This window comes from Ovis canadensis, chromosome 14 (assembly GCF_042477335.2).
Source record: "Ovis canadensis isolate MfBH-ARS-UI-01 breed Bighorn chromosome 14, ARS-UI_OviCan_v2, whole genome shotgun sequence".
Lineage (NCBI taxonomy): Eukaryota > Metazoa > Chordata > Mammalia > Artiodactyla > Bovidae > Ovis > Ovis canadensis.
The window spans coordinates 31,864,032-31,876,038 of NC_091258.1; the positions used below are offsets into that span (position 1 = coordinate 31,864,032).

Here is a 12,007-nt window from a genome sequence, read left to right on the forward strand (position 1 = left end):
GCTTCACACCCCGAGGCCCCACTTCCCCTTTCTGGGGCCACCAGGCCCTGCGCAGCAATGGGGCCTACCAGGGCAGGGCCAGAGGAAGCCGGGCTGGGTTCCTGCCAGTGCTGCTTGGGTGAGGAAGTGGGTATCCTGTCTGTGTCTGTGAAAGCTGGGGTGGGCTAGCACTCCCCCAGGGGTGTGGTAGGGCTGGGAGGGGGCTGCAAGATCAGCCCGTTCTGCTGGGGAAGGGTTTCCTGAGCACCCGGAGGGCCAGTTCCTGCAGTCATAATTTGAGGTCCTAGCGCCCTCCTTCCAGCTCCTCTAGCTGAGGAATGTGGACCCCTGCCCATCAGTATTTGACAGGAAGACCCCAGTCCTGTTTTGGTTGCAGGGAAGGGAGAAGACAGTGTGTGAGGGTAGCTCAGAGGGCTTCCTGGAGGATGAGGCCCTCCTGATCTTGCTGGCTATGAGGACGCTCCCTGGCATGGTTGCCTGATCTTGCCCCTGGAAGGCAGAGGGAGGGACTTTGACAGAGTCCACTTTGCCCCCCACCCTCTCTCTGGAGCCTTGAAAACGGGGAGGGCTGGAAGGGGTTGGCATTTGGAGATGTTCTGGGTTCTGCGGATATCAGTACTGCGAGGGAGATGGGCAGGACCCTGGATGGCCTGTATTCAAATCCTGGCTCTCTTTTACTAGCTGTGTGACCTCAGGCAAGTAACTGAATCTCTCTGTGCTCAGTTCCCACATCCATAAAAGAGACACAGGAGTCTCACCTACAGGGCAGGCATGCGGATTCAGACAGCGCTGGGCACACAGTGAGCACCCAGTAGATTCCCTGATGGTCTGTTCCGCTCAGTCACAGGCCCTGGGGATGCAGGGAGTGCGGAGCCCACCAGGGCCGCTTGGGGGAGCAAGTTTGATTCCCCGGCTGCCACTTTCTGCCTAAGCATATCCCTTGGCTCCCTAACTCCTCTTGCACAGGAGTCTCTGGAGGGCACTGGAGAAGAAGCAGGGAGCACCCGGCCTCTTGCAGCCTGGGGCGCCCTGCTGCTCCGGCCAGTCAGGGACCTGGTGGCCAAGGTATAAGACCCAGGGTGGGGTGGGGAGGGTTCCCCGGAGGAGGTCTCAGCCGGGACTGGTTGTGTCTCAGGGGCTTCCTCCCACCTCTGAACCAACTTTTCTTGGCTTGGATCCTCAAGGGGCCATGAGGGCTTTCCAGACACAGCACACTGGGGCAGGAGGCCTAGCATGGACCTTGGGACTCTTGGTTGCAAGTGCCTGAAGCTCACTCTGGCTTCAGCTGTAGCGGGGCGTTGATTGTCCCTTGTGAGTCAGCCTCTTGGGGTTGCTTGCGCCTCTGACAGAGCTGGATCCGGGGGCCCCGGAGCTATGCGCAGGGCTCCGTCTCTCTCCAGCTCTCCATGTGGGCTTCCTTGCCACATCTGTCACTGTCTGGCTCCCTTGGCTGCCAGCTCAGGCCACTGGCAAAGCGAGCATCTTTCCCTCGTGGGCCAGCAGAAGTCCCGACGAGGACTCGCACTGGGTTTGGTCCCACGTCCGTCCCAGGTGGCGCTAGTGGTAAAGAACCCACCTGTCAATGCAGGAGACGTAAGAGACGCAGGTTTGAGCCCTGGCTCGGGAAGATCCCCTGGAGGGGGCATGGCAACCCACTCCAGTATTCATGCCTGGAGACTCCCACGGACAGAGGAGCCTAGAGCAGTCCATGGGGTCACACAGAGTCAGACATGACTGAAATGACTTAGCACGCATGCACACACCATCCTTAAACCAGTTGCTGGGGCTTGGGAGAGACTGTGCTGATGAGCCAGACCTGGGTCACGTGCCCCCTGGACTGAGGGCTGGGGGAGGGGGAGAGGAGCGCACCTAGCAGGAGCAGGAAACACCTTCCCACTGGACCCTTGGGGCCTCCCCCTCCTTTGTGAGAAGTGGCCATTCCCCCACCAGCGTTGCTGTGAGGTGGGAGTGACAGCGAGGGGAGCCTGGGACTCCAGCGCCTCCAGGTAACGGGGCCTCAAGGTCTCTGCTCCGGGTGTCCATGGAGTTCACACAGGCTCCGGGGGACGGGGGTGAGGGAGTGCGGAGGCGAGTGGGCTGGGCCTGGCTTGACCTAAGGTCAGACTTACAGCCCAAGTAGCGCCGGTGCTGGAGAAACTGCCCCGAGAGGGGATGAGCTTCCTGTCACAAGGCCTGCGAGCTGAGGCTGCAGAAATGCTTGTTGGAGACGCGGCAGGAGTTCATCCAGGGGCTCAGAGGGGCCTCCGAATTGCCAACTGAGCTGGCACTGGCAGAAGAGCCTTGAAACCTGCCCCGACAGAGAGGCCTCTGGGTCTCATTTTGGGGAGGAGCTGGCCTGTGGAGCCCCTGGAAGAGGGCATGCCAACCCACTCCAGTGTTCTTGCCTGGAGAATCCCATGGACAGAGGAGCCTGGCGGGCTACAGTCCATGGGGTCTCAAAGAGTCAGACACAGCTTAAGTGACTTAGCATGCACGCATGGCCTATAGAGATACCCATCGGTGCTGGCTTGTCTGTGGGAGGTAGTACCATAGCCCTTCCTCCCAGCCTGGCCTTGCACTGCTCCGTTTGTGCCAGAAGCTGGATGGCATCCCTGGGTGGGTCCAGTCCCCATGCCGTCCATTGTCCACCTTCTCGCCCGCCTGCTGTTGCCAAGGAGGTGGCCTAATTAGATCCCCAAAAGAAGTGTTTACCGGGCCTGAGTTTCTGAGGATTCTTTCAGCTAATCCCTCCCTCTCCCTGCCTGGCTCAGCCAGGCTTTGTGTGCCTGGAAGGGCAGGTTGGCGTTGAGGGTGAAAGGCCCTGTGGGGTGTGTGTGTGTGTGTGTGTGTGTGCGTGTGTGCGTGCGCGTGTGCGCATGTCTGTATGTATGAGTACACACACATGTGGGTAGGGGTGCACTTGTGCACATCCTGGCCACCCGCAGTCTGTTCTGGGGCTGCACCAGGGGGATGGAGCAGTGGTGGAGAGCTGCCTTGGCCCCTTGGAGTTTGGGTTTCTTAGGCTGGCAGTCCTGGTGCCCTGGGGTTGGCACCCATCCACAGAGACAGTCCGTGTTGTGAATAGTTTTGGCAGCTGGTTCAGTCCCTGGGAGCTGCTGCTTCTGGAAGGAGCTCTGTAGGGAAGCCTTTCCCTGTTGACTGAAACCATGAGGCCGGGCCAAGGGGTCCTGGTTTGGGAGCTGGCAGCCCCGGGCTTGAGTCCCAGCCCTTCTGCCCACCAGCTCCAGCTGTGTGATTTTAGGCACCGCTCAGCCTCTCTGGGCTCGGTTTTGCCTGACAGGTTAAGAGGGTGAGAGTGGAGATGTGCCTGCGGGCGCCTGGTGTGGCGCTGTTGCAGCTGTTTCACGTGCCCTGGAGAGGGGGCTTCTCGGGGCAAGCACCCCATCTTGCTTAGTGACTCCTTCGGCGCAGGGCTGGTTAGTACTCAAACATGCCTGTGCTGGAACAAAGACTAGTGAGTGTCGATTTAGAGGTGGCAAACGCATAGGCTGTGCTGCGTGAATTTTAGAATTATTTTTTTTTACTGAACTGCAGTTGATTTACAGTGTTGTGCCAACCTCTGCTGTATACCAGAGTGACTCGGTTATACACATATAGACATTCTTTTTAAAATATTATTTTTTGTTATGGTTTATCCCAGGAGATATAGCTCCCTGTGCTGTCCAGCAGGACCTTGTTGTTTGTTCATTCTAAATATGATAGCTTGCATCTAGTAACCCCAGACTCCCAGTGCCCCCTCTCCCTCCCCCTGCCTCCTGGGCAGCCACAGCTGTGTTCTCCATGTCTCTGAGTCTGTTGTGTAGATAAGTTTGTTTGCGTCATATTTTAGATTCCACGTGTAAGTGACATCATATGGCATTTGTCTTCCTCTTTCTGACTTCACTCAGTGGAATCATCTCTAGTTGCATCTGCATCTGCAAATGATATTATTTCATTCCTTTTTTTTTTTTTGGCTGAGTAGTGTCCATTATGTATCTGTACAGCATCTTCTTTATTCATCTGGTGATGCATATTTAGGTTGTTTCCAAGTTTGGGTTGTTTTGTCACTTTTGGCTGTTGATACCACACAAATTTTAAAAATTAGCTATCAACATTTGAAGACAGGTATTTCATGTAGAACTCAGATTTGTAGCTTGTCCAGGCACTTTGAACACTTTGGCAGCCCTGGCTCAACCCCCTCAGGGTTGCCTGGGTTAAAGAGGTGGTTGCCAAGGCTTGTGGACACCTGTCTGGGCCCAGGAGGAGCGCAGGGGCCTGGACCTCTGGCAAAGAGCCCCTTCCTCTGCCTCCAAGTATGTGGTTTTTCTGTTTTGTACCTAGGATTTGAGGAACAGGAGCTCCCAGATGGAATGATGCCTCAAGTGGGTCCTGATTCAAGGTGGCCCCGGGTTACTCAAGGCAGCTGGTGCTCACTGGGGGTCTTCACTTAGCCGCTGAGATTCTGGGTGCCCTGCTGTTCTATCTTTGGAGTCCCTGGACTGACGTTCCTTTGCAGCTTGCCCCAGTGGCCATCTGCAGCTCTTGTGACTGCCCTGAGCCTTCCCGCGTCTGACTGCCTCCCTGCCCCCTGCCCCCTGCCACCCGCCTTGCCCTGGCTCCTGTCCCTGAGGCAGGCCAGGATGATATTGGGGGCCTGGACTCCCGGTCCGCTCCCTTGACCCAAGATTCCTATTGAGAGCGTGGCAGCCACCCCAGGCTCCAGTGGCTGCATCTAGGGATTGCAGATTTTTGGGTAACTTTCTCTCCCTGGAGACTGGGAGCCCTAGGTGAGAGAAGTGGGCCTGGTGTGCCATAGGCATGATTAGCAAGCCTTTTGGGAATGAACTAATGAGTAAATATATGAATGGTGCTGGAGAGAGAGGGAGACCCTCTGGGCTGAGCATTGCAAGCCTGGGGTCTGCTCTCAACTTTGTCACTAAGGGGCCGCTGTGTTCTTCTCTGAGGTTCAGTTTTCTTTTCTATGAAGTGGAACTTGCTAGCTTGTCAGTGGGTCCTTTTAGAAAAGTTCAGTCTTAGGTGGAAACTTAACGTAATATTAATGCGAGGGCGGTGCTCTGAGGGAAGCTGGTGTTCGGGGCTAAGACTCACTGAAAAGCTCCAGTAATCGAGTGAGTGAGGTCTTCACACAAGAACCACTGGGGCAGAAGAAATCCTGCAGACAGACTTCACGCGTGTGGCCACCTGACTTAGGACAAACGTGGCTCCATGACACTTTTGAGGGAAGAATGTGGTTTCGCTTAAGGCCAGTAGGGTAATCAGATGCCCATTCAGAAAAAGGAGCTTGACCCCCCCATCATACTGTACCCCAAAATTCCGTGAGATGGAACAGAGGCCTACATGTAGTAGAGCAGTGCTTTCCAGGAGAAGTTTCCAGATGATAGCGGGGCTCCATACCTGCACTGGCCTATGTGATAACCACTAGCTGTGTGTGGCTGTTGAGCACTTGAAGTGTGACTGGTATGACTGAGGGACTGGCTTTGTTTACCTTTAAAGATGTTTGTGTAATCATCATGCTGTTGTGTTGCTGTTCTTAGTCGTTCAGTTGCGTTTGACTCTGCGACCCCAGGGACTGTAGCCCACCAAGCTCCTCTGTCCATGGGGATTCTCCAGGCAAGAACCTTGGAGTGGGTTGCCATGCCCTCCTCTCACGCTATTATTATGCTCAAAAAGTCAAGTGTAATTTACTAACCTAGTCCCACCTTCGGTTCACACGTATTTATCTGGGCGCTGCGTCTTCCCTGCTGCACGGGCTGTCTCCAGTTGCGGCGAGCAGAAGCTTCTCCCTAGTTGCGGTGCTCAGGCTTCTCATTGCGGTGGCTCCTCTTGCTGTGGAGCAGGGCCTCTAGGGCTCTCAGGCTCAGTAGTTGTGGTGCTTGGGCTTAGTTGCTCTGTGGCATGTGGGATATTCCCAGACTAAGCATCGAATCCGTGTCCCCTACCTTGGCGGGTGGATTCTTAACCACTGGACCACCAGGGAAGTCTCAGTTCCCGTTTAGATTTTACCACTTGTTTCAAAACAACTTTTTGTAGTTGTGCATTTTTAAAAACTTTTATTTATTTGGCTGTGTCAGGTCTTAGTTGCAGCATGTGGGATCTTGTTCCCTGACCCGGGAACAAACCTGGACCCCCCGCATTGGGAGTGTGCAGTCTTGGCCACTGGACCACCAGGGAAGTCCCTGTAGCTGCAGGTTTTTAAAAATCAAGGTCTAGAGAATGTCCACTATATTGGGTTTGTAAGACTTTTGGGCTTCTCTGGTGGCTTAGTTGGTAAAGAATCTGCCTGCAGGGTAGGCAGGTTCGATCCCTGGGTCGGGAAGATCCCCTGGAAAAGGGAATGGCAACCCACTCCAGTATTCTTGCCTGGAGAATTCCGTGGACAGAGGAGCCTGGCAGGTCCATGGGGTCGCAAAGGGTCAGACATGACTGGGCAAGTAACACCTTTTTTTGTTTTTTTGGAAGATTTTAAAATTTGTTTTCTCATGTAACATCCCCACTGTCTCTCATGTCACTGACTGGTTAATAGTGGGTTATTTGTTCTGTAGGTCAGTAGTTTTCAAAGTGTGGACCAGCAGCTTCAGCATCTCCTGGGAACATGTGAGAAATGCCCATTTCTTCTCAGGCCCCATGTAGTCCCGCTGAAGCAGCACTGGGACTGCAGCCCAGCGATGCGTGTTTTCGCCCGTCCCCGGGGTCTCACCTGGGTGCCACTGCTGCTGTGACTAGCCCGCTTCATAGATTTGGCTGATGGCGACCTCCTGTTGCCATTCACCTTCTCCAGTTGGCCTCTATATGGGACTGAATTTTTCATTTCATTAAAAATTTTAGAAATCTATTTATTTTTGGCTGCATTGGGCCTTCGTTGCTGCACGTGGGCTTTCTCTAGCTGGGGAAGGGATCACTCCTCATCGCAGAGCGCGGGCTCTAAATGCACCACCTCAGTGGCCGCGGCACTGGGCTCAGCAGTTGTCCCCACAGGCTCAGTGGCCGCGGCGCCTGGGCTCAGCGGTTGTGTCTCCCGGGCTCCAGAGCACTGGCTCAGTGGCTGTGGTTCATGGGCTTGGCTGCTCTGTGGCACATGGAAGCTTCCCAGACCAAGAGTTGAACCCGAGTCCCCTGCACTGGCAGGTGGATTCTTTACCAGTGGACCACCAGGGAAGTCCTAATTTCACTTTTAATCAATTTAAATTTAACTTTTGACAGTGATGTGTGGCGAGTGGCTACTGTGTCAGACGGTGCGGTCCTAAGAAATATAGGAAACTAGCTTTATGACCTTGGGGTGGGCCAGACTTTAAACAAGACCTGAAAGTTAGGTTTGGGCCAAGGTCGCTAATCACACCTGGGCGTGAGTCCTGACCTTGCTCTCCCCCGATGCCCAGCCTTTCCAGTCCAGGTCAGATCTCGGTCTTCTTTGTGTCTCTGCAGAGCTGAGGACCCCGAGTGGCCATTCACTTGGACCTGAATGCAGAGGCGGATGCTGGCAGTGCAGTGAGCCAGGCCTGGCAGCGGGAACAGTGCAGGCCCCGTGTGCCCATGGAGCTGCCAGCCGAGGGGGTACCTTCCCAGCCCCACCTGCCAAGCTGGAAGAGGCCAGAGGCCTAGGCTCGCAGCCGTGGGTGTCAGCAGACAAATGCTCCCCAGGCCGTGGGGTTTCCTGCGTGGACTGCTGGGTGGGTGTGCCAAGGTGGAGGATGCCAGCCAAGGGGCGCTACTTCCTCAACGAGGGCGAGGAGGGCCCCGACCAGGATGCGCTCTACGAGAAGTACCGCCTCACCAGCCAGCATGGGCCGCTCCTGCTGATGCTCCTGTTGGTGGCCATCGCTGCCTGCATCACGCTGATCGTCATCACCTTCAGCTATGGGGTGAGTCGGGGCAGCCCGTGGGTGCTGGGGCTTCCCTGGGGTCCAGGTCTCAGCTCTGACGCTCTGTACTTGTGAGGCCTTGGGCACGTCATTATTTTCTTTAAGCCTGAGTTTCTACATCTGTAAAGTGTTGTGGAGCATATTTAGGCTGGTTCAGTTCAGTCGCTCAGTCGTGTCCAACTCTTTGGGACCCCATGAACTGCAGCCTGCCAGGCCTCCCTGTCCATCACCAACTGCCGGAGTTTACCCAAACCCATGTCCATCGAGTCGGTGATGCCATCCAACCATCTCATCCTCTGTCGTCCCCTTCTCCTCCTGCCCTCAATCTTTCCCAGTATCAAGGTCTTTTCAAATGAGTCAGCTTTTCGCATCAGGTGGCCAAAGTATTGGAGTTTCAGCTTCAACATCAGTCCTTCCAATGAACACCCAGGACTGATCTCCTTTAGAATGGACTGGCTGAGTCTCCTTGCAGTCCAAGGGGCTCTCAAGAGTCTTCTTCAACACCACAGTTCAAAAGCATCAATTCTTTGGCACTCAGGTTTCTTTATAGTCCAACTCTCAGATCCATTCATGACTACTGGAAAAACCACAGCCTTGACTAGATGGACCTTTGTTGACAAAGTAGTATCTCTGCTTTTTAATATGCTATCTAGGTTGGTCATAACTTTCCTTCCAAGGAGTAAGTATCCTTTAATTTCATGGCTGCAGTCACCATCTGCAGTGATTTAGGCTGGAGGAAGACACTTTTTTTTTAATTTATTTTTAGGTCTGGGGTGGTTTTAGATGGTACGTTAATTTGGGCAAATAAATGACCATCACTTTTCTCTACAATGGACTTTGATTCTGTTGAAGGTCTAAGTCAGGGAGGGCCGCTGTGTCCCTGCTCCCACTTCTGGTACCAAGGCAGACACCATGAATCAATCCCAGCACTTGTGCTCAGGGAGCCTGGGCATGGTCTCAGAGTCCTTCTCAGCACAATTGTCCAGGCAGACACCACAGCCATGACCTGTTTGTGGCTGCTGAGCACTTGAAATCGGGCTAATATGTCTGAAGAACTGAATTTTCTGTTTCATTTCATTTTTATTTATTTCCATGCTTTGGTTGCGGCGTGTGGGATCTTAGTGCCCAACCAGGGATCGAATCCCCACTCCCTGCAGTGGCAGTGCGTAATCTTAGCCACTGGACAACCAGGGAAGCCCTTAAGTTTACTTTTAAATTAGTGGGAATTTAACTTTGAATAGCCACACATGGCTAGTGGTTGCTGTACAGGACAGTAAGGTTCTAGGAGAAAACAGCAGAGACTAAAGGGTATTAACGGAGCGGTATGAATAAGGTAGGGTGGCCAGTGCCTGGTAGGTGCTCCATCGGTGCTGTCTGTGTCTCTGTGGGTGTACATTCAGGGACGTTTGGTCACTTGGCAGCTGGTGTACCGCTGTGGGCCTGCCCCAGATCAGTCTCTGTGCTCGTCTTGCTTAGGGGCTCCTGGGGGAACCAGGTGCCGGCCCACTGTGCATGGTCTGCCCTGTTACCCTCCTCCCTGCAGGGCGCACGTCTGCGCCTCTCCTTCACGCCTCCCCCGTCTCGGATGCCCTTGGTCATCATTTCCCCTTAAAGGTCCTTTCGTTCCTGTAAGTTAGGAGCAGTGGCCCCTCCCCCTTCTGTGTGCTTATACCTGTGCCCTGCAGTTGTGCACAGAGCCCCTGGGCCCCCTAGGGGGCATTGCTGGGGGAGAGGGAGTGGGCAGTGAGACCATCCCAGGGCCGGGCCGGGGAGGGTGCTGAGGGCAACTGGGGAGAGGTGGCGGTACAGGCACCCCCAGCCGAGGCAACGGCGCCAAGCCTGAGGGGACACAGACCCTGATGTCTAGAGGGAGGAAGGGCACCGCCCACGAGGAGGGAGCCGCTGGTGACCTCGCTTAGGCAAGCTGGCCAGGCTAACCTGGCAGGCTTCCTGGAGGAAGTGACACCCTGCTGGATAGCGATGGCATTTCTGTCTGTGTCTGCCCCACCCAGGACCCCTCCAGACACCGGGCCGTCCTGGGGACGGCGTTCTTCACGCTTGCTGTGTTTGTGGTCCTCTACGCGCTGGTGTACGCTGAGTGCCTCCACCTGCGGGGGCTCAGGGTTTCAGCGCTGCTCATCTGGGCCTGCCTCGTGACACTGGGCTACGTGCTGGTGTTTGATTTCGACTCGCCGAGGAAGGACACCTGTGCCCGGGAGCAGGTAAGAGGGCGGGGGACCCTGGCGCCCCTCGGGGTTGGGTGCGCTTGGCAGCTCCTGCACTCCCTGGGCCTCAGGTCCGTCTTGGAGGCTGATCAGCATTGGGTGTCCCGGCCACAGGCCCTCCCCTCTGTCCGGGCTGTGGTTCTATGACTGAGAATGGGCCCTGGGCTGGTCTTGTTCGCCCCACTCTGCACTGATAAGATGGGGGCAAGGTGGGAGGAGGGTCCACCTGAATGTCTGGCCGTGGCGTTTCTGGAAATGACACATCCCCAATCAAAGAGGCAAAGAGGCCCGAGCTGGCTCAGGTGGCAGGAAAGGCCCGGGGTCAGTCTGGGGCTTCAGCAGGCTGGCCAGATCCTGTTTCCTTCCAGCTCTGCTTTCCTGTCCGGCCATCCCCAGCTCAGCACACAGATGGCTGCAGCGCCTCCATGCTGCCGTCTACCAGCCTGCCCCGGCCGGCTAAGAGCGGGAGCCCTTTCTCAGCCAGCTTGAGTCACACTGGCTGGCCCGGGTCATGCACCTAGCCCTGGATGGTCATTGTCATCAGGGGCTGGCCCCAATCTGACCATCGGGGCTGGGGTCATGGAAGCCATGCATGCAAGCGTGGGGATGGGCACTGCTCCCCAAAGGGCGCGAGCAGGCAGGCCAGCTCTGAGAGTGGACGGGGCAGGTGAACGGGCCCTGCCCAGCCTGCCAGTAGTTACCATTTTTGCAGAGGAAGAGCTGGGGGAAGCCAGCACCAGGCAAGGGCTCCCTGGGCCCCGAGCGCAGTGGAGGCTCAGGCTGGGTAGGCTCAGCCTTGGCCCCAGACCCTGAATCAGCTCATAGGACATGATGCTGGCTGGGTAGGTTTTTGACTTTTTCCCGTTCTCCCATGTGTCTGCTGCCGCTTCTCACCACACAAGGTGGGGGAAGGGGCCAGCCTGAGGGCAGAGGGCACCAGGGTCCTGGACGGGCTGCTGACGATTCAGTGGGCGACACTGGGTGGGGGTGGTGGGGCGGCCGTGTCATGACGTGCTCTGTGCAGGTGCCCTTCTTCCTGTTCGTGGTCTTCGTGGTGTACACGCTGCTGCCCTTCAGCATGTGGGAGGCCGTCACGGCCGGACTCGTCTCCAGCGCCTCCCACCTCCTGGTGCTTGCCATTCTGGCGGAAGCCTTCACCAACCCCAATGTCCACCTGGGGCTGCAGGTGAGGGGCACGGGGCCGGCTAAGCCTCGGGTGGGGCTGTGGTTCGGGCTGAGGGCAGCTGAGGCTGGTGTGGGAGAGTTGGAGGCCTTGGGGACAGAGGTTTGCTGACAGGCAGCCTTCAGGCCAGTCTTTATCCCAGTCGGCAGGTGCCCCGCCCTGCAGCCTTTGCTTTGCCAGCCTGGGGTATCCCAGGGTTCAGCCTCTCCCTCCAGCCCTGACCTTCGGGGTCCTTCCTGGGTCCAGTGAGCTGTGCTAGGTGAGACCCTGTTCAGAGGTTTCCCCTGCTCACGTCAGAGCCCCGCTGGACAGGGTTGGACACCCTGTCTTCTCTTCGTGTTGAGGGATTATGAATGGTCAGTGGGGATGGTCGGTTGTGTGTTCAGTCGGGGAGGTGAAGGCCAGAGCTCCGGGCAGCCAACCAGGCACTGTGCCTTCCGTGACTGTCCTTGGCGGCCCCCTGGGCTCTGTGAGGAGACATGCTCCTGCCACTGTTCTAGTGGCTCTGGGTCCTGAGCCCTTCGCGCTAGGGGATGCCTGGAGGATGCAGACACAGGCCTGAGTCCCGTCCTGCGGTCACAGCGACTTACTTGGGGACCAACCCCTGTCTGGGCCTCAGTTTCCCTACCTGCACCCCCTGGGAGGCCAGGGATCGGGGAGAGGGTCCCAGCATCAGCCCGCCAAGGGGGCCAGTGTCCTGGGGGCATGGGCCAGGCCTG

The 12,007-nt window shown here is 56.4% G+C and overlaps 1 protein-coding gene across 13 annotated transcripts in view; it reads left to right on the forward strand.

Annotated features, from left to right (window-relative positions):
- Positions 1–12,007, forward strand: part of ADCY7 (adenylate cyclase 7) — a 62,187-nt gene that overhangs the window by 25,841 nt on the left and 24,339 nt on the right. For all 13 annotated transcript variants that reach the window (XM_069549821.1, XM_069549818.1, XM_069549808.1 and 10 more), the window contains exons 2-4: positions 7,444–7,880; positions 9,893–10,102; positions 11,130–11,291. In XM_069549821.1, coding sequence (XP_069405922.1) covers positions 7,710–7,880; positions 9,893–10,102; positions 11,130–11,291 — 543 coding nt within the window. In that variant the 5' untranslated portion in view covers positions 7,444–7,709. The remainder of the gene's footprint in view (positions 1–7,443; positions 7,881–9,892; positions 10,103–11,129; positions 11,292–12,007) is intronic.